Here is a 26,350-nt window from a genome sequence, read left to right on the forward strand (position 1 = left end):
CATACTAATTCAGTTTCTGATTTAACATTCTAGTATAGGGACCTCCCTCCTTTTGGGGGATATTCTATTCTTAGGAAGATTTAACTAGTGATCTGAAATCAGCCTGTAACTACTATACAACCATTCATATTCTTTCCCCTAGAGCCACACAGAATTCATACTCTTTCCATGGAATAATATTTGAAGACAGCCATCGTGTTTTTTCTAAGTCTTTGCTTTCTTAGGTTAATTTTCTCAAGACTCCTTCAACTATTTCTATTTCAAGGCTCTTATCATGTAAATTATTATTCTCTTTCATGTACTTTTTAATTTGTTAATAATGTCCCTCTTATAGGAAAGTTCTTGGAACTTGTCATAGTATTCCAATAGTATATGCTTAATACAAAGTACATATGGACTATGAGTTCCTTTGATCTAGACATTATATCTCTTTTAGTGAAGCAAAAGTATCATTTACTTTTTAGAAGCCACCACACAATGACATTGAACTTGTGATCATTTAAAAGCCCTAAACTTTTCCACAGAAACTCCTGTGAAGCTTCAAGGTAACATTTCCCTCATTGTTTATTTCTATAATAGAATGTAAGCTTCTAAGGGCAGGAGCTATTTAGATTTTGAATTTATATTCTAATTGCTTAGAATGTGGCTGGGTATTTAGTAGGTGCTTACTGAATGCTTCTTGAATGAAGAAATAAAGGAATTTGAAAATGAATATTTAAAAATTTAATTCAGAAACTTTCATCTTTCTTGAAAAGGTAATAATTTCTTTAAATTTACTCCCTTCATCTTCTGGAAGAAGCCCTGAATTTTGCAAGACTTTTAGGAACTCCATCTGAATTTATACAAAAAAGATATTTGACTATAGTTTTTTTTTTGTCTTCTTATTGCCTTTTTCAGAGGAGGCTCTATAACCACAGAATAACATAATAATATAGATATTAAAGGTAGAGAAGACCTTAGAAGAATCATTTGAAGTTATATTTCTTTAAAAAGCAGTCTAAAAGTTAGTTTCCTGCTTCTAGGAACTCAAAGTTCTCTACTTTACATATTGAAGCAGCTGAGACTAGGAAAAAGTGAAAAGGCTGGACTAGAGGAACACAGTTGCTAAGTGGCAGAAAGGGGTACTATAATCACATATCCCTTGACTTTAGGATTACAAACTTTAAAGATTTCTTAAGTTCATCCCCTAATTTTGGACATTGAAGGACACTGCATAATAGGCAAAATATCATAACTCAAAACTCTTTTCTCTCTTTTCCCTTTTTCCCTGTCTTTCTTTTGTCTCTATGTATATACGATGGAGAGAGTAAAGATATTGCCTCTTTTCTTCTCTCCTTACTCACTTAACCATGTCAGTAGAGTTACTTGAAGGGTAAGAGATACTTTATCCATTGGGCAACAGAGGCATACACTAATCTAGACAGACACCCAGGGGAAGAAGCAGCTATTAATTAATCTAAAATATCACAGATACAGGCTCATCCTCTATCCTTTGTTCAGAAGAAACGATTTCTAGTTTGGGGGGTCTAAAATTGAAGTTATTTTTGTTAGGACACCTTGGTTTAACTCTGGTACTTACCATGTTCAGAAAATAATTTATTCTTTGTGAGCCTGTTTCTTCATCTGTAAAATGAGGTACCCAGAATAAATTATTTCTAAGTTACCTTTCAGTCTGAATTCTAAAATCTACTTTTAATCTATGAACTCAGTTCTCCTCCCCCTCCTTATTTTCTTAGGGCCTTTGTGGATAATTCCATTATTTTCCCCTAATTTCCAGATTTAAAATTAAATCAGGTTTTGTTCACACCAAGAAACCTGTATTCTCCACCAAAAAGTCTAACCTAATTCCCTTGGAGAAAAATGTACAATAAACTCTTAGATAAATGTTGGACTGCAATTCAATTGAGTCCCAGTACAGAAATAGCCTTGGGAGAAAAAGAGAAGAAAAGAGCATTTTCTGAGATGCTCATCTTAATAAGTTTCCTTAGATGGGCCATAACCATAATGGCTAAAAGACAATAAGAAGGGAATTGTGGACATAAATACACAAGTTTCATTTGTATATAGTAGGCCAATGTTTTCTAATATGTGGTCAGTCAGTTGGAGTAATTTGCCCTAGGGAAGAGAGGTGGTTGAGACTGCACTGAACTATTATACATGATGGAAGAGACTAACAGATGATATGGTTAGTGTATGTGAATAGAAGTCTTTCTTTGCTATGAAACATGCCTAAAAGCAAAGCTTTATTTCAGAATTATGGTGCCTCTGGCAAGTTTAGTTGAGGTTGGGGTGGAAATGGTCCCTCTGGGACTATTTTTCTTGTGTTATCCTTCTAGAACTGAATATACAACTTAGGACATTTCTTACTCTAGAGCAACCTGGACACTTAAATTCCCCCTCTCTGTTGACATATCACAATTAGAGGATTGTTTCTTGATATATGCTTATCCTTGATTTGTCTGGAAGCTGGATTGCTTACTTCTTTTGGTGAAGGTAGACCAAAAATATCCCTTCTCCAGAGATTTAAGGTTTCTCATGGGTCCCCTTTCCAAAAAGTGCAAGGAAACAGCACCTCTCCCTTTTATTTGTTACCAGATTGCTTGAAATCTGTATTGTCCTTTTGCCAAGGACCATACTTGCTCCAAAGATGGAGCAGTTCTCACAAAGATGCCATTCCTGCCTGGTTCTTATTCCAGAATGGACCTTTAGGGAACTTAAAATTTTTTCTTCCCAAGGAAACTCTTCCTGGATAATTCTACTGTTGTAAACTCCATGGCTTAATCCTAGTTATGATTAAAAGTATCTTTCTGCTCTATGGAAAATAGTTATTGACCTTTATTTATAAATGTACATTATAAAAGTATTTACTTCATTTCTGACATAAATTCTTTTCAATAGATTTTCAATGGGATGCAGATGATAGCCTTTAATTACTGAGAAATTCAGTGCACAAAAAGCAAGAATAGTAAATAATCAGCTATTTTCATTGTACAGAGGTTTATTCTATGTCTTAACTAGCTTTTAACTGGTCAGGGACAACATGGAAATAGAGAGCTGGGTTTAAAATCGGAAAAATTGGAAAAAAACAATGTTCAATTCCTGTTTCAGAAACTTACTAGCTATGTTACCTGGAGCAAGTCATTGAAGTTCTGCGCAAGTCAGATACTTCTGTAGGATTTGCCTGCTTTGGTAGAGAAATATACTTATACAGAGCAAGATGCTAAAAAATTATATACCTTTGGTAGATTGGCATTCCATATGTGGACTGACTAGGGTAGTAGATCTTATTTATTAGTGGATATAGTTAATGAAGGGATATCCAATAGAATACTGTGCTTGGTTACTGAGTCAAATAATATTTCTATCTCAATGGCTGTGATTAGCATATCAGTTGTAGTTTGTGTACCATAACAGTAAAAAAGTAGAGTTAAAGGAGTAAAGTAAATTTAGATTATTAAAAGTCAGGCAAAAGAATTTATACTTGATTCATTAAATAATGGAGAGCTCATATAGATTCTTCAGGATAAAAATGACAAAGCAATCACAAAAGTGAAAGTAATATTTTAAGAAGATTGAATTAAACATGATATGCAGAGAGATATACAGATGGATTTGTGTAGACAAAAAAAAATGAAGTGGGCCAGTTGGGAATATTTTAGGTGTCAAATAATAGGATCTTGATGGACCAGAGTGGTAACAGTGGGAATTAGGAGAATAATATTCCTTCAAGGAGAATAAATATACATTCAATGAAACAGGATTTTCACATATTCCTAATTAAAAAAAAACAGAGCTGAATAAAAAATTTGACATTCAAACAGAAGGCTCAATCAAGAAGAGAAATCAAAAGGGCTCAATAAGGTTAAACTATTTACATTCCTCTATGGGAAGATGATTATTATAACAGTTAAAAGGAGTCTACACAGACAGAGGGCATGGGATGAATCAATTATGTTGGAATAATCTAAAAAACATGAAGGAGTGAGAAAGAGGAATGCACTAGAAGAAGGGGGAAGAGAGAAATAGAATGGAAGAATTTTCTTAGGTAAAAGAGATACAGAAGGAAGAACATTTAGAGTGGAGTAGAGAATTTGGCAGTGCTTATACCTCATTGTCATCAGAATTGGTTCTAAGGGGAAAGAATATATGTACACACATGTGTATACACACACACATATATATATATATATATATATATATATATATATATATATATACACACACACACTCAATTTGGTACAGAAATCTATTTTATTAGAAAGGGGAATAAGAGGGGAATAGAATAAAAGAAAAGAGAAGGGGATGTGCAAAAAGGAAGGACAAATTAAAGGAGGCAAAACAAAATATGCTTTTGATGAAGGACAGAATAAAATGAAAGAGAAGAATAAACAGAAGAAAATGAGATGGACAGATGGACCATTAATAATTATAACTGATTATGAATGGAATATCATCATCCATAAAATAGAAGCAGATAGCAGAATGGACTAGAAACTAGATCTAACAATATGCTATAGTCATATGAAAAATACTCTAAATCACTATTGATTAGAGAAAGGCAAATTCAGATAACTCTGAGGTACTACCTTGTGCCTATCAGAAAAGAGAAATTCTGGAAGGGATGAAAGGTATACAAATAGCATACCTTTTTGACCCAGCAATACTACTAGTAGGATTGTATTTCAAAGACATCAAAGGAAAAGGAAATGGACCTATATATACAAACTATTTTTATTAGCTCTTCTGTTAGTGTCAAAGAATTGGAAATCAAGAAGATGCTAATTAACTGGGGAATAAATGACCAAATTGTGGCGTATAATTGTGATGTAGAACTATAATTATGGTATACAAAATGACAAAGGAAATAGTCTCAGAAAAACATGACAAGAACTAAATGAATTGATACAAAGTGAAGTGAGAAGAACTAAAAAGTCATTGCATATAGTAATAATTTTTTTAGTTTATTTGTTTTTAATATACATTGTTTTATGAATTATGTTGGGAGAGAAAAATCAGAGCAAAAGGGAAAAAACATGGGAGAGATAAAAACAGAGAAAACAAGTAAACATAGCATGTGTTGATTTATCTTCAGTCTCCTTAGTTTTTTTGGATTTTTTTGGTTACAGATGACATTTTCTGTCCCAAGTCTATTGGGATTGCTTTTGATCACTGAATTACTAAGAAGAACCAAGTCTTTCATATTTGATCATCACACATTCTTGCTGTTATTATGTACAATATATTCCTGGTTCTGCTTATTTCACTCAGCATCAGTTCATGTAAATCTTTCCAGGCCTTTCTATAATCATCTTATTCATTATATTTTATAGAACGATAATATTCCATTGCCTTCATATACCACAACTTATTCAGCCATTCCCCAATTGATGGACATCCACTCCTTTTCCACTTCTTTGCTACCATAAAAAGAGTGTAATAAGGATGATCAACTGTGAAAGTCTTGGCTACTCTGTTGCAATAATCTAAGAGCTCCAAAGGACCCATTATGAAAAAATGCTATCCATTTACATAGAAAGTGTAAAGGGCTGAAATTGAGTTGATGCACTGAGGTTGGACAACCAAGCACTTAAGGCTAATTACCGATTGGACAATACTCTATTAGAAAATGCTTGGAAAACGGCCCTTCCCACTATTTTGTGCTGGCCCAATTGTCTGGTGTATGCAGAGAATTGTAGGAAGGATTAGGGGGTGGAGTAAGACTAGCCAGAGTCACTTCTGGGTGGGAGACGAAGAGAAGAGGTCACAGAGATTCTGCATCCATCCAATTCACTCCTACTCCTAAAGACCAAGAATAAAGAACAAGGACTTTTGCTTATCCTGACTCTGGTTGATTCTAAGGTATCCAGGGTGCCAACTCGGTCTTCATAAGAAAGGACATAAATTCTGATTGCAATTATATTTTCTCTACTTATTGTTTTTATTTTGTGATAGAACTAATATGGAAATATGTTTTGCATAATTTCATATGTATAATTGATATATTGCTTGCTTTTCCAGGTATGGGAGGGAGAAAAGAAATTTGGAACTCAAAATTCAAAAAAGAAAATATGTTAAAAATAAACAATAACTTTTTTTAAAATAAAAATTACTATTGTAATATTGAAGCTAAAATGTTTATCTAAGACATCATAGTAAGTTTAAATATTGGTATGGGATTTGAACACAGGTCTCTTAACCTCATTACTTAGTGCTTTTACCAATACATTAAGCTGACTGACACAAAATAAGGAGAAAAGATGAATTAAAATTTGCCCTAAGATCTTGAATCAATGTAAATGAACCAAGTCTTACCCTCAGAGCTTCTTAACTTAGGACATTTATACCAGAATTAAGGTATAGTCTAAAGTTCCATTAGCATCACTATGAACCTGTGTTAAAAATTAGGGGTTAACTGCAGAGCCAACTGATGTCTATTTGACATACTCAAATTGTTAACTCTAAGTCAGGATCAAAGTTGACACCAAAGTCCCAAAGCTCACAACAATTGAAGGGTAAAGAATGAACACAACGCTTACAAATGCCTGGGCAGCTTAAGATCAGCCCTGTGTCACTTTGTCACCTAATCCAAGAGCACTTACATGACATTTACTTTGAGAGATTTCACCCAGAAAAGCAAAAATCAAAAGGTGCACAAGGTTTAGTTTTACTTTTACCCTGTGAGATTTAAAAAAAAAAAAGTAGGAAAAAACCCTTTCATGTTCCTGATGTTATTTTGAGATATGTACTTAAATGTGAAAGTCAGCAGATATTGCATTATCCCAAACCACATAGGACTGGAAGCCAAAGTCTCTACCATGGTGATAAATGATATCCTATCCAACTATATATCTCTCTGAGAAAGAAATTTGATTAGTATTCCTTTATTATTATTAATCATTACTAGAATTCCATTTTAACATCAAACTGCTGTGTTTTGGAAAGCTATTCCTCTTTAGCAAGTGTTACTGTGATGATTTGTGCATCATCTTATTCAGGAGTAAAGTTCATGTTTGTTTAATTGGCTGTATGGTGACTCAGATTGCATTTGGTTATATCATTGGCTATTCCATAAATTTTTATAGGAGCCAGAGAATTACTTGTTACTCTTGTTATTATTAAATATTCTTTTAAGGCAATTACATAGATTGGTGACTAGAGTTCTGGACTTGTAGTTGGGAAGACTCAAATTTGAATTCTGCTTCAGATACTAGCTGTGTGTAGAAATTGTCTCAGCCTTAATTTTCCCATCTGTAAAATGGGAAGAACAAAAATATCTACTTTCCATGTGGAAGAATATATGCTGAACACTTTGCTAAACTTCAACTGCTTTGACACTTTCCAGATCCTATCTTACCTGCTTGACTATACACCATTAGAAGGAGATGGAAGTCTACAAATCTATTGCTTTCAATAAAATGAGGGATTATCATGTCTTGTCCTCTATTCTGTTTCTATAGTCTACAGATCCTCCAGGAAATTGTTATTTAATCTACTGATAAGTCCTAAGGACTCTTGGATCTGACATCAGCCATGCCATTGAACCCTTAGACTTCTATACCTTTCTGACATGCTGACATGCTCTTCAGGTGAATTCTCTTTTATATGTTGTTTTTCTAATTATAGTATGAGCTAAGTAGAGTATGAACTCTTTGATAAGAGAGACTATCTTTAGATATATCTCCATAGCTTAGCACACTGCTTGAAAGATAAGTCATTTAACAATATGTTTTCATTCATTCCTTCATCTTTATTTTTATTTCAGCAGTTACTCCAAATGTAGGTAGAAACATCTGGTAAATTAGAAGACAAAAGAGATGTTTTTTTTGCTAGCTGAATGATACTACAGTGTCAGGGGGAGCTACCAAGTGAAAGCTTTTCTTAATCTTGCCTATTGTTGATGCCTTTTCTCTTAAAACATGAGTACTTGAGTATTTTGTATTTATTTGTGCTTTTAAAAATATTTATTCTGTACATAATTATATATGTACTTTTCTTCTCACTTTGAAATGTTTCTTGAGAGTAGAGATTGATTCATTACTTGTATTTATATCTCACTATATATATACATATATAATACACTCTGAATTTTTGATTAATTGATTGATTCTTGAAAGAGTTGAAATGAATATTTGAAGGGAGTAATTCAGTATAGTTATGATTAGATGACAGAACTGCCAGAAAAAAAGAACACAAAAGGGAATTCTCCAGTATTCTGTCCTTTACAATCTAATGCCTTTAGTTTATTATTTCCTTTGGTAAATTCATTTAATCCACATTCCAAAGAAATAGATAGTCCTTCTCCATAATCAGAGATACTAGTGTTATTAAGTTTTAAAGGCAGTACTTTGTCAGGTATAGTAAATGAACTCATTAAGATTACAGGCTAATTTACATTAGACCAATCTACTCAACTTTCAAATGGAGTCAACATTAATATGGTATAATAATTTGCTTCATTTTTATATTCTCTAGGCTCAGAAGTATTAAAGCAATGATCCCATCATGCTTAGGGATCTGGTTCAAATGAAGAATTAAGGAATAGCTCTCTTTTCCTATAAATGTTATTATGTTAAATTACTGTAATAGCACCACAGCTACTTACCTGAAGGTAATGACATGGCCTCAAGGCAGGCTTAATTTCCTGATGGATCAGAGGCTTATCTAAGTTCAAGGAACTCTTTCGATAAGCTTCTTTTGCCTGGCTTACTGTGAGAGTCGACCAAGAACTCCTTTTCATATATTTCCCATCAGGGGTCATAGCTAAGCCTTCACATGCAGAGCATTTCATGTCATTATTACTTTTTGAAGTCTTTAGGGAGAGATCCCCAAAATGGCTCTGGAGAGCTTCGGGGTAGCAATGGGAGATATGATCTACATGGTGTCGATTGACCACACTGGGTGTTCGATAAGTGCTATCACTGTCCAAATTGTCATCAGAGCTCCACCAGCTACTCATCCCAGATTTATGTTTAGTTTCAGGCTTTCGCTCCTTGCTTTTGCTCCTTTTGCTATGTTTAGAAGGATGGCTGTGATGATCATCACTTCTACTGTCACTCTTGGTACCATTGATGTTACTTTTAGAAGAGCCTTCTAAAGAATGAGACTTGGTGAAAAGCTTCTGAACTGAATGGACAAGGTGTCGTATTCTCCCTGGGCTTTCACTCCGTTGTTCTGCAGCAGTTGAAGTCCTCTGATATTGTAAAGTATGGAATCCATCCCTATGTAGAGGAAGCTGTTTCTCAAACTGGTCTAAAAGATTGGCCGGGATCCGATTGATTTTAGTGCTAGCATGAGACATGGCGCAGTCGTCCCTTGTATCGTAATGTGAGCTGTAGTGCATTCTGGGAAAAGTGCTACTGGACATGTGATCGCCCATCATCATGGGCATCATCATACATTCGGAATGGATGGAGCTCCGTGGTGAGCAGCGATGGTGATCCATGGGACAGCTCTCTGTAGGGCTAAGCAGGTACGATTGTCTTGGCTCCTGCCCATGGTGAAGGTGGTCATGGGTATGTTCACAATCTTCAGGGGGTGTTAAGCCACAGGTATGACCAGAACATAACTGTGGTTGATTTCGACTACTGGATAATCCTTTCATATTCCTAGGAGCAGGAGAGTATCTCTCTTCATTGAAGTGCTGGGTTGGTGACCATGAGTACTGCTGATCTGTTGGCAAAACATAGAAATATTATTAAACATTTAATATTAATGGAAATCTTAATTAATTTTGAATCTTGGAATTAAATATTTAAACTACTGTTTCATCAGTTAAGGCTCTTTTTCTCTTTGGGAGCACAGTGGTCCCCAAGATTATAAGTACTTAAAAAAAAACCACACATATAAAGTTGTTTAGCAGTATGCTATTATTCCAAACATTAAACTTAATTCTTACATGATATAATTTCTATTGAATTCTTGATATTTTAGTAACTAAAGATAACCAAAATCTTTAGTCTTTTGGGTTAGTCTTTTAGTTTTTTAGTGACAAAAAAAAATTTGCGTGGATACAAACTTCTGGCAAATACTTTAGTTTGATTAGAAATGTATTCCTCATATTATTGCTCTGTAAGAAATGACCAGCAGGAGGAATACAGAGAGGCATGGAGAGACTTAAATCAACTGATGCTGAGTGAAATGAGCAGAACCAGAAGATCGCTGTACACTTCAACAACAATACTGTATGAGGATGTATTCTGATGGAAGTGGAAATCTTCAACATAAAGAAAAACCAACTCACTTCCAGTTGATCAATGATGGACAGAGGTAGCTACACCCAGAGAAGAAACACTGGGAAGTGAATGTAAATTGTTAGCACTAATATCTGTCTGCCCAGGTTACATGTATCTTCGGAATCTAAAGTTTATTGTGCAACAAGAAAATGATATTCACACACATGTATTGTATCTAGACTATATTGTAACACATGTAAAATGTATGGGATTGCCTGTCATCGGGGGGGAGGGAATAGAGGGAGGGGGGGATAATTTGGAAAAATGAATACAAGGGATAATATTATAAAAAATATATATTAAAAAAAAAGAAATGTATTCCTCAGGTTTCTGTGATGTAAGACAATGTTTTAAAGAGAGCATCTCAAATTGTTTTATTATATTTTAAATATTTATTAAATAATATATTATATAACATAGTATATATTTACTATATTAACATATGATTATTATATGTAACCTTTGTTACAATAATAATAATAATTGGCATCTTAAAACTTTTAGACTTGCAAAGCACTTTATATACACTGTATCAATTGATGTACAAAACAATTCTGTGGGTTAGATAATACAGATATGCAGACAGCCCTCTAACTACTTGAAATTGGCAAACATTATCTCTTCTAAATATTCTTTTTTATACTAACAACCACCATTCATATCATGAAATGAGTATTCCATAAGAACATGCTATCTATGTCCAGAACCTGTCCAGACTCTCTCTGAACTTAATTCAGGGTTCTTTAAGCAAATGTGACCAGATTTCCATTATTTCATCAGAGCAGCATCAAATTTCCTGTTCGAATTTCAGATGGCCACTTGTTTCAGTTTCAATCCTAGGTTAGATCTTGGTTCCAATTGGGAAGACAATTATAAGTGCAAAAAAAGAAGGAAGGCAGAAGGAAATGAAAATCTGAGAAAAAATAAAGCCTCCTGAAAATGGATCAGAAATTTGACTTGTCTAACCTTGAGAAGATTACCCATTAGAGAACAGATAAATTTTTCTCTTCCCTTAAAGTAAGAAAGTCAAACCTTTAGCCCCATAACCCATTCTTCCTTTGCTTTTCTGTTTTTTTTTTCTCCCTATGCCTAGGGAAGACCAGTTCCCCAGAATAACAATCAAATTATGTAGAATTGTAAGGATCAATATGAGAAGCAGCTATGGTATGGTAGAAAGAATAGTACACAGACTGAATCAAAAAACCTGGGTTGTCATTTTCTATTTCTTCATCTGTAAAATGGGAATAATAATTACTTATATACTCCATCTCATAACACAGGAAATAATTCTTTGAAAATTACAAAGTGTGATGAAATTGAAACTATTTCTACTCATATGAAAGAGTGTTCCAAATAACTACTGATCAGAGAAATGCAAATTAAGACAACTCTGAGATACCACTACACACCTGTCAGATTGGCTAAAATGACAGGAACAAATAATGATGAATGTTGGAGGGGATGTGGGAAAACTGGGACACTGATACATTGTTGGTGGAGTTGTGAAAGAATCCAGCCATTCTGGAGAGCAATTTGGAACTATGCCCAAAAAGTTGTCAAACTGTGCATACCCTTTGACCCAGCATTGCTGTTATTGGGATTATATCCCAAAGAAATACTAAAGAGCGGAAAGGGACCTGTATGTGCCAAAATGTTTGTGGCAACTCTTTTTGTTGTAGCTAGAAACTGGAAGTTGAATGGGTGTCCATCAATTGGAGAATGGTTGGGTAAATTGTGGTATATGAAGGTTATGGAATATTATTGCTCTGTAAGAAATGACCAGCAGGAGGAATACAGAGAGGCTTAGAGAGACTTATATCAACTGATGCTGAGTGAAATGAGCAGAACCAGAAGATCACTATAAACTTCAACAACAATACTGTATGAGGATGTATTCTGATGGAAGTGGAAATCTTCAACATAAAGAAGATCCAACTCACTTCCAGTTGATCAATGATGGACAGAAATAACTATACCCAGAGAAGGAACACTGGGAAGCGAATGTAAATTGTTAGCACTACTGTCTATCTACCCAGGTTACTTATACCTTCGGAAGCTAATAATTAATGTGCAACAAGAAAATGGTATTTACACATATATATTGTATCTAGGTTATATTGTAACACATGTAAAATGTATGGGATTACCTGCCATCGGGGGGAGGGAGTGGAAGGAGGGAGGGGATAATTTGGAAAAAAGAATAAAAAAAAAAAAAGAAAATTACAAAGTGTGTATCTGCTGGATGGAGCAGTAGATAGAACATCTGCCATTGAGAAAGGAGAACCTGAGTTCAAATCTGGCCTCAGACACTTAATACTTGCTAGCTGTGAAATATTAGACAAGTCACTTAACCCCAATTGTCTCACCAAAAAAAGAAGGAAAAAGGAAGTTGGGAAGTGCCATAGTCATGTAAAATATTATCTAGTCCAATTTACTTCTCAAAACAGAAATCTACTGTACAACTTCAATCCTAATGCTTCTATTGACATATAAATCAGCATAATTCACTTTTGGACAGCTCTAATTATTAAGAATTTTCTTATTGTCACTGAGATAAGGAATCTGTAGGTTTGATTTATCAGGGTAGCTAGGTGGCACAGTGTTTATAGAGTACCAGCCCTTAAGTCAGGAGGATCTGAGTTCAAATCTGGTCTCAGACACTTCACACTTCCTAACTGTGTGATCCTGGGCAAGTCACTTAATCCCAATTGCTTCAGCAAAACAAACAACCAAAGGAACAAACAAACAAAAAAACAAGATTTGCTATGTCATCTCAAACCTTTGTACACTGATATAGGCTAGTGAACATGCCCTCTTTCCTTTGAACTGCCTTTCAAAATGCTTCCCATCATTCGAGGACCATTGTAGGTTCTCCTTTCCTTTTGCTTCCCTGGCATCCTTCCCTCTCAACTGAAAGTGATCTCTATCTTTTCAGGTTTTCACAGAGTACTTTGTCTAGTTCTCTGCTTTGCCCTATTGTTCTTATATTTCAGTTTCCTGTTTGTTTTTGTTCAGTCATCTTCAACTTTTTGTGACCTCCCCCTTCCCTTGGACCATACTATTCATGGAGTTTTCATGGCAGATACTGGAGTGATTTGCCATTTTCATTTTCAGTGGATTAAGATTTGCTCAGGGTTAGTAAGTGTCAGAGACCAAATTTTAAGTCAAGTTGTTATTCCAGGCCAAATGCTCAATCCAATTGAGTCATAAAACTGGCAGTTTCTCTGTGCACATTATGAAAATTTCATTTCTCAGTAGAAGGTAGCTCTAAGGAGAAAACTTTAATAGGCACTGGGATTGTGTGATGGCTCAGATTTCTAAACATATTTCTAAACCATTAACTGGTACCTACTTTAAGAGATAGGCAATGGATGCTTAAGTCCTACCTCTTTCCTCTGTCCATTTGATTTATTACTTTTTCTTGTCTCTTCTTTGTTAGAAACAATGTAGCATAATAGGTAGAGAGCTAACCTTAAAGTCAGGAAGATTTGGATTCTTGCCCTATGTCACAGTCAATAGATTGTGTGACCCTCGAAAATTATCAGAATCTTCAGTGCTTTAGGATAACTCTAAAATGGCAAAATGAACAGAGGTTGGTTACCTGTATCAGCAGAGCGTTTCCTCACTTCTATGTCCACTATATCCATGAAAACCTAGGTCTTGATATTCCTAGAGTTTCCCCAATTCCAGTCGTATTCCAAACCCACCTCAGCCTAACTCAGACTTTGTCTTTGTCTTCTCTATCCTTGATGGTAAATATGGTCATCTTTTGGTATTATTCAATTATTAACACTCAGCAAGAGTTTATAAGTTTTACATAGGTCAAAATCTAGCTTGATTGGTTCCAACAGAGCATCAGAAGTTTTGATCTCACCTTTTACAAAGTATATTGTCTTGATTAAGTCAGTCATCTATTATATAGTCTACTGAGTAGGTCGAACAGGTCATATCTCTTGCACAAACTGCTGATTGGTTAAGACCAACTTTACTTCAAAAGCCTGTCTTTTAAACGTAAAAATTCTCCTGATAATGTTAAATAGCTATGAACACTGGAACACCATGATTTCAGAAAAATGAAAATTGTAGATAACCAAATGGTGATAGAAAGACACAGGACTTAAAATATAATTGGAATGTGGTATATGTGCACGCCTGGAAATGAGGTGAGCTAGTTATTTAGTGAGAGCTGGTGATAATTCAAAGGCTAAACTGAAGTGGTATGTACTCCATAGGGAAAGGAAATATGCTTATCTCATAAATATATTATTACACAATATTCTACTCATAGTAGATAACTGATGTTAGTTTAATGAATGAAAATGAATGTATAGCATTGCCTCTGGACTACTCCAGTTTGATTCTCATAGGATGACACACCAAATGATGACTATTACATTAGGTTCTAGGAGTAATTCTGTGAGGCTGCACATCTATTATTATTTATAGGTCAGGAATTCCCATTGCCATGTTTCAGAATAAAATGTAGAAGGAGAAGGAAATTATGGACATAATGACTAGTTTTTGATTGGAAGTTTGAAGAGATAAGAAATGCATATTATAACATGAAGGTGGAGCTGGATGTGCTAGTGCATTAGTAAGGAGTCATTAGGCTGTCTAGGGGGATGGCTGGAGTGAGCTAGAACTGGTCAGAAATAGAACTATTGAAATTACTGTGGCTGTGAATAGTCCCTTCACTTTCTAGCTTGGGAAAATTGAGAGACCCCTGTCTTAAAAAAACTAAAAAAGCAAAATTGAGGCAAACATAATAAAGGTAAATGGTAATTTGTATGAGTAAAAGGAATAGCCAGATTGCTGAAATGACAAATTTGCCAAATTTTTGGAATTTTTTGTTTTGGTCTGGACATGTGATTTTTAGCACAGTGAGGCACAAAATAGAAACTTTAACGATCATTGAATTGAACCTTATAATTTTATAAATAAGGAACTTACATCTGAGTTACCACTTACAGTTATGTAACTGGTCAGACAAAGAATGTATGGGGGATGGAATGTGGGAGAAGTGCAACTTGATTTGTCTTGATTAAGAAAAGAATGTGTTATCACTTGATTTCATTTATAAGGGAGCTAGAATATGATTCCTTACTCCCATCTCAATTGATTTAGTTGCAGAATGTAATTATATATGATAAGGTTTTTAATTTGTTAACAAGGTAAGCCATCTTGGGATCTATTATGAAGTCAAACACCTCTCTATCTGACTCAGGAAGGGAATAATGTGATTGGCTGAGCAAACAAATTAGCTAAGTCTCTGGGGCCTTTAAATAGCTACACCCTGGATTAATTTCAGCTGTTTGAGAGAGGAAGTCAATCAATATTTGCAGCATATGTGGAATGATAGTTTGGAAGTCTAGAGAGAGAATTTCTCTCTCTGTGACCCTAACTTTCCCATAAGCCCTTGCACCTAGCAGTGGATTTACTCAGTTGGAAGGAGCTATACCATTTATAGTTTAACAGAATTGAACAAAGAGAATTTTAAGTCCAGGTAAGGGGACAGATACACACGTTCTAAACAGAAGTGGATATATAGAGTTGTTTGAGAGAGAAACCAGCTTCAAGAAGGATGACCCCTGGCAACAGTAGAAATTAACAGTCTATGACCTCAAGAGAGAGGTAGCTTTGGCAATAAGAATTAGGTCACCAAATGTATAGCACAAGGAGATAAAGGACTTCATTCCCTGAAGATCAATTTGTAAGTTGTCTTGATGTGTGTGCTCCCTAGCCTCACTAGCACTGTACTCTACATTTATCCCTATTATTCCCAAAGAGGCTATGTGTGTTTATGGGAATATGCATTTCAGCTTTAGGGATAGCCATGGTTTATAACTATTATTTTTAGCATGATTTATCAATGAATACCTTTGTTAACACCTGATTGTATTTCTGGTTGATTCTTAATAATAAACACAACAGTGGATATTCCTGACCTATAAATAATAATAGAACAACCTCACAGGATTACTCCTAGAACCTACAGTAACAGTAATCATTGGTGTGCCAACCTATGAGTGTCAAGTTGGAGTAGTCTAGAGGTGATACTGTATATTCATTAAACTAACATAAACTACTATGAGCAGAGTACTGTGTGATAATACAACGGTCAGATAAAATGTAGTTCCTGTCTCCATGGAGTATATAGTCTAAGAATAAGATAAAGATACAAACACAGAAAATGAAAATATACATTATTACTTGTTAAGTAGATCAGAGCATTTACAAACACAAGGTGCAAAGGAGGAAGTTTGCTGTCAATGGGGGACCAGGGAATGATTTCCAGACATGGTCACGTTTGAAACTGAGCTTTAAAGAAAGGGTTTTAAAGGAATCTATCAGAAGAATGTTGCAATAACATTTCTGGTAAACAACATGAGTAAGTTTCAGAGGCTAGAGAAGGCAAGGACATGTTCAAATTATAAAAAGCATAGATTGAGTGGAGAGGAGTTATATAAGACTATAAGATATATAAGTTAAAAAGTAAATTGACATAATCTTGAGGGCAAAAAAGTTTATTCCAGAAGTAATAGGGAGCCACTGAAGATTTTTGAACAGAGAAATGATGGAAGAAAGAAAGATGTGTGGGAAAGGCAGGGGGAAAAATGAAGTAGGATGATCAGTTATTAATTCAGTTGAATTCACTCCATGAGAAATTAAGTGCCTACTATATGCCAGTCATTGTGGTAAATGCCTGCAATTCAAAGACAAAACTGAAAGTCTCTGAACTTTTTAACCATGTAGATTGAAAAGACATATTCATATATAGATTTAAATAAAGAAGATATATTGTCATTTTGAGTGGGAGGCAATAACTTTTGCAGGGGAAAGGGATTGGGAAAGTTATCCTGTAGAAAGTAGCCCTTCAACTGAGGCTTGAAGAAAATGAGAGATTTTCAGAAGCTAATGTAAGAAGAAGAAAGTATGTTGCAGACAAAGGAGAAAAGGAGTATGGAAAGCTCAGTAAGTAGGAAAGGAAATGTTATAGAGGAGGTTATTTTTGTAGTACAAATAGGTGGTAATGAAGACCAGTATTGGATTGCGGAAAGTCAAAACAGAGAGGAGACAAATGCCAAAGATAATGGGGAAGAGGAATTGGCAAGATTTGGTAAGTTATTGGATATAAGAAATAAGGGAAAGTAAAGGGTCAAAGATAATTTTCAAGTTACACACAATAAGTAACTGAATGAATCTTTGTGCCAAAGTTAAGGATAGTGAAGTCAGCAGGAGACACACATGTGGAGGAGAGATAATGAGCTCAGTTTTAGACATAAGGATAGATGTGGAGCAGTTCTGCAGAGACCTAAATATAGATAGTTGAATGAGTTTTCATTTAGTCATGGGCCACTTGAGCTTATTATTAGAGAGTGGAGTTTCAAAGCTGAGGGAGGGAAGCATAATTTTTTGATTAGAAGGGTGCTGTTGGGGGTTGGATAGTATTAGGGCAAATAGCAAAAATTCTTAAGATGTCCAGGCAGTATTGTATAGAATGAGAACTGAATCTCTTTTAAGCACCAGATGATAGAACCACAGGTTTTTGCTTCCTTCCCTTACCCACCTGGCTATAACCCTACTTGTCTCATGGGGCAGTTTCCAGAGGGGATCTTTGATCTCTAAGCTTGGGACAATTACCCTAGAATTTGACATTGTCCTATGAAGCACTCTAATTAAGCCTAACACTCTTGGAAATATGAGATACTATATTAATGGTGAAATAACTGATAACAGAGATAGATGGAAAGATAGATAGATGATAGATAGATAGATAGATAGATAGATAGATAGATAGATAGATAGATAGAGCAATGCTTATCTCTATAATCCAGGGCTGGCAGTCCACTACTGGGGGATCAAAATTATCAAGAAGAAAATGACTTTTACTAATTTCTCAAAACTAACATCAGTAATAACTACTTGGAAAATGTCACTGATAATAGGAAAAATTAGTATTCCCAAATTCATCCAAAGACAAGTAGAACACAGGTGCTCTGCTGTTTCTTAAGTTTAGAGCAGCCCTACAGTTCCATTCTTTTGCTATAAACTTATTCTAAGATCTGAGGGAAATGAATTTCTTTTTGCTGAGAGCCTCACTGTATGTTTCCAGATACTTAGACAAGTCCATGGCTATTGGTGCAAGGTAATTGTGACACTTCGCTTTCCTTGGCATCAGTCAAATTATAACTAGGACTGCTGTACTGTAGTCATGTATTTAGACAGGCTTCTCTTATATTTCAATATAATGAAAAGCAAATTTTGAAAGAACATTTTGTTTTCTACTGAAAAATAACAAAGACTATTTCTGTAATCTAGATTTTACAGAAGCAGAAAAGTCATCAACCTATTTTCTTCCACTTTATTTTAGAGTTAATATATCATTTTAAACAATTCCAGTCTCATACCATATTGAAATGGAAGCTCATTACTGCTATTCACAAGGATCCTATTTCCTTTTCCAGTTAATGTTTTAGCCTAGAAGCTACAATATACATATAGCTACTTAAAAGAATAGTATGAGATAAAAATTTAGCTGAAATGAATTAAATTTGATTAGACAATGCAGTGGTAACCCATTTCTATTTTCAATAGAAATGCCTGAATTCCCATATGAATGGGAGGGAATTTTAATTTTTAATTTAATAAAGTAATCACAACTACAACCATGAAAATAATATTATTGTAAATAATAAGAAAGATAAATGTGGATTTTTATTATCATATCTAAAAATATTTAATACATTAAGGAATTTGGAAATTTAAGACAGCAGGGTGCTTGTAGTTAAGTATCTACTGGGTGTGAGATGGTGGTTCTCTAAGCACACACTTGATGTAATATAATCATGTGTCAATCTAGTTGGCTTATAGTTATACTTAAGTTAATGTGGTGATGTGATGTTCCACAGCTGCACATACCCAGTGTGGTGTAGTGATGTAGTCATGCTGGGGTATTTAAGGGGAGTCCCAGGGACAGAGGGCTCTCTCTCAGCCACAGGTTTTAGCAGCAGCTCTCAGCCACAGAAGCCTTCAGGCTTCAGGTTCCAGACTCCAGACTCCATCTTGAATCAGCCACATGGCGACTCTCCTATCTCCTTCACTTTTCCACCCTAAGACCAAGGACTTTGCCCGATCCTGAGGTCCTTTAGAGAGCTAGCAAGGACATTACAAATAGCAATTTCTTTATCTTAGCTCTCCATTTTAGTCACCTGTTAAAAAGGATTAATACTGTATGGACTACCTATCTCATGGGTTTACAGTGAGGAAAGTGTAACGTAAACTTTGTATAAACTTTAAGCCTTTATAGAAAATTGATTAGAAAGTAAGTAGATAGGGTCTGTTACTAGGACTTCCTTATAAACGAGCTGAGAAGCAACATGCTATCATACACAGAAAGCCAATTCAGATCCAAGAAGTTTTAGCTTCACGTTCTACATCTTAGAAACACTTGCTGAATCTAATCAGTCCCTGTTGCTGAAATGAATTAAATTTTACTTATTTGCTGTGAACTTCCTTTTCAAATATACTGAGAGGTTGTCATACTCTGGATGTTCCCATCAGCCACCCACCACAGTTTCACTTCCATGTTCATAAATACTGAAATTTCTTTAAATGATTATAATCTGTTGTCATTTCTTTTTTTGTGTTATCTTACAAGAAGTAACTCTGTCATCACTGTGACCTATAATCCCTCTACCTCATCTTTCTTCCCCAAGCCATCACCTTTGTACTGGTGATCTCCATCTTAACCTCTTGAACAAGTTTCAACTCCATACCATGTTCTTCTATTGAGTTTTTGGTTCTCTTGTCCTATTCATACTCTCCTGCCAAACCCCAACTATAGAATATTCCCTTTTCCTTCACAAATTTAATTGTTCTTGAACAAATTGGAGAAAATGTCAAACTATGTTTATTGGGTATATTATAAAATTATATTACACAATTTCAACTAAATCCTCATGGCAGCAAAGCAATTCTTTTACACATCTGTTCCCCTTAATAATTCACTATCTCATTTACCATATTGTCTTTTCCAAACATTTTTCTCCTTCTTCAAACTTCCCATGTCTTACTATTTCACCTCCTTTCTCATTTGAGAACCTTGCCTCATATTTCACTGAAAAAATTGAGGCCATTCACTGATAACCCTCTTTTGTTCTTCAACCCTATCTCACATGATTTAAATGTCTTGCCCTACTTACTTTTGTATCCCTGTTTCATATAAAGTTAATCTTCATACACAAGCAATTCTATCTTCCCTTTCTCTGGCAGAATGACCTCTCAATTATCCCCACTCTTACTAAATTTCAATTTTTCCTTGCCCACTACTTACAAATATGACCATCTCTTCTCCAACCTCAGAAAAGCCTCACTTGAGTCATGTTCCTGTGGCTATAATCCTCTTTCCAAAATGATATTGATAATTAAAACTAATTAGAAACCAAGTTCCTAATCTATCTAATCATACTTTTATCTAGCCTATATATATATTCATTCATCTTATGTACAAGCACAGCATGAGAGACTTTGGTATGGTGGAGAATATTGGACTTTGAATCAGGAAGATTTCAAACCCCTACTAGTTTATGTGGACATGGAAGAATCACTTAATTTCTCTCAGGTTCACTTTCCTCAACTATAAAATGAGGATGCTATAACATCTACGTCAGGATTATTGCTTAAATTAGATGAGGTGACACTTCTATAGTCCTCTGCAAACATAAAATTATATATAAATTCTAGTTATTATTGTGATTGTTGTCAAGTGCTTTGCTGATTCACTGTCAGACTTATTTGGTGTATTAGCTAGTTTTGCTTAATTTTTAAAAATCTTTATTCCTTGTTATAAGGGTGTCTCTCTAAGATACAAGAGGGAAAGGGAAGCAAAGATGATATGAAGCAACATACATCAATAAGGTAAAATAAAAAATGATTTTGCTAACCCTACATAACCTCTGCCTATTGAATTCTTCTGATTAGCCAGCTTACAAACATTAACCAAAAGACAATATCAGGCTGACGTTACTTATTCTTGATAAAGTCATGAAGGACTTTTATGATCACTGCTTCTCTAAGTGCTTAAAAACTATTTCTAATTGTATTATTCTGCTAGCAAGAGAGAGAAAATTTATTGGTCTCCATAGTCTGAAAACATTGCCTTCTTTCTTAGTTTGAAAACTGGGATATTTTTCTTTCTTCAGTCTATTAGCACCTTACCCATTGTCCTTAATGTGTGAACATTTATTGACTTGTTCAGCAAGTGTATTTGCTATTCTTTTATTATTCAATGATTGTTCTCCCCCCCCCTGCAACTGACAACTAACTTATTAACAACTACTGGATACTGCTTATTTCTTTGCTCATCCTGAGTTTCTACTTCTTATTATCTATATTGATTCTCTACTTCTGAGGATAAAGATCATTCTTAGAAGAGGAAACTGAAGAATGAGAAGAGATGAGTTCAGCTTTTTCATAAGTGTTCATTATCATTACCCTAGATACCTCAAGCAGTATTATTATCCTGGCTCTGATTTCTTGTGTCTCAAAACATTATAGCTCGAAACAAGCAAAACAAAACAAAACAAAAAAAAAACTAACATTTTTTGTTTGTTTGTTTTTAGCATTTATTGGTGGTTATAGCTAATTCTCCACATTAGCTCTCCTGACACAGTTCTTGGAAGATTTTTATATTCTTCTGAATGGACTTTAGTTACTTTCCATTGTTTCCATCTTATCCATATCTTTTTAAAATCTGAATTTATTGATTACAAGCAGCTCCCCTTTTTCTTCCTCATAAAAATCAATTCTGCTGGTATCTTTAGAATTTCATTCCTCAGAGCTTTCTATCACTCTGGATATAACTTCTTCTTAAAATCATTTGGTAATTAGATTTTATCAATCCTTTATTTAAATTCTTAAATATATGCTTTCCACAAATATAGAGTGTGTATTAGAATATTCTCAATGTTCTTTTTTTAAAATCATGAACTTGATATTTAGATTGATCACTTGTCTATAAGATTCCTACAATTTCAAATGTAACAATAAGTTCCTTTTGTTGGTCAATATGCTTTGGTATTGATTGATATCAATGCAAAGCTTGGTATGGGGTGGGAAAAGAGAAAGGAGAATTTTCAATATTATTTAGGATTGGGAAATGAAAGAGATAATGAAAGAGATTGTCTCAAATCTCTATATGTTATAGAATGTTTATTCTATATGTTATGAATGTCTTCAAGAGTCAGAAGGTAAAGGACACTACTAGATAGCATTACTATCTGTTTATCTGTATATCTATCTACAGATACACACAATATATTTTAAACAGAAAGCAATGACTACTTAACTGACTTCAGAATTAGTTCTGTGTGCATTTGCATCATTGATTAGTTATGTCAGTTCAAAATTAATAATAAAGATGATACTGCATATAACTATAGTTCTAGTTTGCCCTTTTAAAACAGGTTTTAACTCTAAAAATGATAGACATAAAAATAATGACATTGGTTCCTATTTCTACCATTTCTTTTTATTTAATTGCTATAAAATTGACACAATGAGGAGACCAAAAGAACTAAGCACTTCAACTAGCATACACTTGAAAGCTTTTCCATGTAGAGTCACAGTAGCCAGAGGCAACATTGACATTTTAGCACAAGCTAATTTGCAAAACATCTAAGAGGAGTGTGATAGAAAATCAGGCATAATATATTTCATAAGATAGTGAAAATTAATAAAGAGATAAAGGAGCCTGCAGAAAGTTTTTAAGAATAAATTATATTGATAACATTTAAATCAATTTTTCACTTAATAAGCACCTACTATGTTCAAGATACTTAGAATGGAAAATTTCCATGTCCTCAAGGAGTTTGAATTCCATTAACATCAATGAAACACATACAAAATTGAAATTGGACAATATGTAGAAAATTGTGATGGACAAGATCTATAAATGAAGGCTTAAATTTTTTCCACTTGTGACCACTTTTTGTTCAAGAAACTTTTACATGACCCTAGATATAGAGATATACACATAAAAAGTTTACTGATAACAAATCACAAGGAAATGTATTTTAAAACATATATATAATTTTACCATTTATTAAAGATGAAAGCAAATTTGCATACTAATGAGAGGGATATGCTTGTTCATTTTTACATAAAGAATTACTTATTGGTAGAATATTGGATACCTTATTCTATGGCTAAATTTTTCAAGATCCATGTTCTGTTATTCAATCTCATATGGTGATTACACTCCAGAATTTAAGAAACTTTAGTATTAATAGTAGAACTGATAGCATTTCTTGAATTCTTTTATATTAGTATAGTCACTGTATTTGAAATTTACATATTGGTACTTTATGTAAAAAAAACTTCAAAATAATATTGAAGAACATAAAATAAGGAATAGCAGGTGGACACAACCAAATATATAGAGAGGAAATCCATGCAAAAGGTAGCATGATTTCATGGGGACTGAAGGAATGATTTAAACATACAGCAATGGGGAAATTCTAAAGAATGGAAACTATTATAGAAGGCAATAATATGAAAAAAATTCATATTTTTAGAGAAGATCTCATATTTACAATCTTAACAAAGAAAGGGAAAAAATAAAGTCATGCTGAGTTTATTGTTTGATGCAGAGAAACACTGATTTGGCAGAGTGAAAAGCAGCCTTCAAGATTGTCTTCAAACAAGGGGTTTCTCATTTTAAAGATTGTTCAAACTTACTCAGACACCATCATAGTGATAAACTTTTGCAATAATCTCTAATTAGAGGTAATTAGATGGCATATTAGATAGAGCACTGAGTTTGGAGTTAGGAAATCCTGAATTAAAATTTGGTTTCAGAGAAAAAAAAAATTGTCTTCAGCTATTAGCTGTATGATACTGGGTAAGTTAGTTGACCTAAGTTGGTTTCAGCTTCCTTAAATGTAAAAATGGAAATTAATAATAGTATCTACCTAGTAGAATTCTTGTGAGGACCAAATAACAAAATATTATCTAGTAGGTGCTACATAAATGTATATTACTTTACTATTCTTTCTTTTTCCTAATTATCAACATTAAAAGAAGCACAGAACTAAGTGTTATATACTTATCAAAGTTTTTTTTTGTTTGTTTGTTTTCACTTTTTCACTGCCAGGAGAGATGGCTAATATAGTCAAAATGAAATAGGGATTTTCTATAGACAGAAAAGCACATGAGATACTTCTCTTTGTTCATAAAGTCCAGAAATAGTATGGGGTTTTCATAATGAGTTCCATGACCACCTAACAGATATTAACATAGGATATGGATGAAGAAAACCCATTACCAGCTGATTGAATCATTCATTCAGTGATATATATCCTGAGTAGAAAAATAACATATAGTAAGACAAATGATGAGCTGGGTCCATAATTGAATTTGTCCAGTCATTTTTCGGTTATATCTGACTTTTCATGACCCCATTTGGAGTTTTCTTGGCAGAAACATTGCAGTAGTTTTCTATTGTATTTTCTAGATCAGTTTACAGATGAGGAAATTGATATAAACAGAATTAAGTGATTTGCTTAGGATCATACAATCTGAGACTGGATTTGAACTCATGAAGATGGGTCTTCCTGACTCCAGGCCTGGTGCTTTATCTACTCTGCCACCTAGTTGACTGCTTAATTGGATAGGGGGAAAGAGATTAATTGGATTGCATTTGGGAGTTAGAGAATAGCTTTCACTGACTCCATGCCTAAACCTGCCTTTTTGATGTCAGTATTAATTTATTAATGCTATATAATTATACAAGTATTATAGACCAATGTTTTCATACAAAAATAAAAACCACAGATGACCAAAGGTGATGGAAGGGTGCATGTTTGATATCAGTAAGTTGTAGTATAATGATACTGATAAGATTTGAGGTGAATACTAACCAATGGATAGTGTGGGTATTGTATTATAGTTATTCAATATTAAAATAACAAAAGGGTTGTCTTTGTATCAGGGAAATCCTCTATGGAGAATTTATAAAAGGATATGACAAGTATTATATTGGGTAAAAAGACATGTCATATTGTGATCTATGTCAATAGGTGATTGCCTTACCCCATGGAATCACAGATCCATAGAAGTATGTCAGCAGAGTACAAGAGACGTCGGCATCTAAATGTGGTTCTAGCGACAAAATGGGATGCTTTTTTGAGGACCAGCCTAGCTAGATACAGAGAGAATGCTTACTAACAAATGACAACTCAATGATAAATTCTTTGGCCATGGACTATCTATTAATAACAGCAATAATTATTCTATGCTTATAATGTTATAGCTTTCAATGTGGTTTGGCATAATTTCATTTAATTCTCACTACAATCTATAGGTGGGCAGGGAAGGAAATATTGCCCTTGTTTTACAGATCAAGAAATTGAAGCTCATAGAGGTACTAGGAATTATTGCAGATTCTATAGCTAGTGAGTATCAAACCCAAGACCATTACCTAGATTTTTTTCATTTGTAGGTGGGTAGCATCATTGAGTCATGGATTTAGAAGTTGAAGGGAGCTTGGAAATTATCTAGTCCAACCTCTTCATTTTATAGTTAAAAAAAGGAGATCTAGAGAAGTTGAGCTTTTAAGTCACTTATTAAGTGACTTGTCCAAGATCTACAATATGTCATAGTCCAAGGTGTTCTCTCTCTCTCTCTCTCTCTCTCTCTCTCTCTCTCTCTCTCTCTCTCTCTCTCTCTCTCTCTCTCTCTCTCTCTCTCTTCCTCTCCCTCTTCCTCTTCTTCTCCCTCTTCCTCTCCCTCTCCCTCTCCCTCTCCCTCTTTCTCTTCCTCTCCCTCTCCCTCTCCCTCTCCCTCTCCCTCTTCCTCCTCCTCTCCTCTCCTCTCCTCTCCTCTCCTCCTCTCCTCTCCTCTTCTCCTCTCCTCTCCTCCTCTCCTCTCCTCTCCTCTCCTCCTCTCCTCTCCTCTCCTCTCCTCTCCTCTCCTCTCCTCTCCTCTCCTCTCCTCTCCTCTCCTCTCCTCTCCTCTCCTCTCCTCTCCTCTCCTCTCCTCTCCTCTCCTCTCCTCTCCTCTCCTCTCCTCTCCTCTCCTCTCCTCTCCTCTCCTCTCCTCTCCTCTCCTCTCCTCTCCTC

At 34.6% G+C, this 26,350-nt stretch overlaps 1 protein-coding gene across 6 annotated transcripts in view; it reads right to left on the reverse strand.

Annotated features, from left to right (window-relative positions):
- Positions 1-26,350, reverse strand: part of DLGAP2 (DLG associated protein 2) — a 1,171,101-nt gene that overhangs the window by 172,728 nt on the left and 972,023 nt on the right. For all 6 annotated transcript variants that reach the window (XM_074287975.1, XM_074287976.1, XM_074287974.1 and 3 more), the window contains one exon: positions 8,603-9,669. In XM_074287975.1, the coding sequence (XP_074144076.1) occupies positions 8,603-9,669 (1,067 nt within the window). The remainder of the gene's footprint in view (positions 1-8,602; positions 9,670-26,350) is intronic.

Source organism: Sminthopsis crassicaudata, chromosome 2 (genome assembly GCF_048593235.1).
Source record: "Sminthopsis crassicaudata isolate SCR6 chromosome 2, ASM4859323v1, whole genome shotgun sequence".
Lineage (NCBI taxonomy): Eukaryota > Metazoa > Chordata > Mammalia > Dasyuromorphia > Dasyuridae > Sminthopsis > Sminthopsis crassicaudata.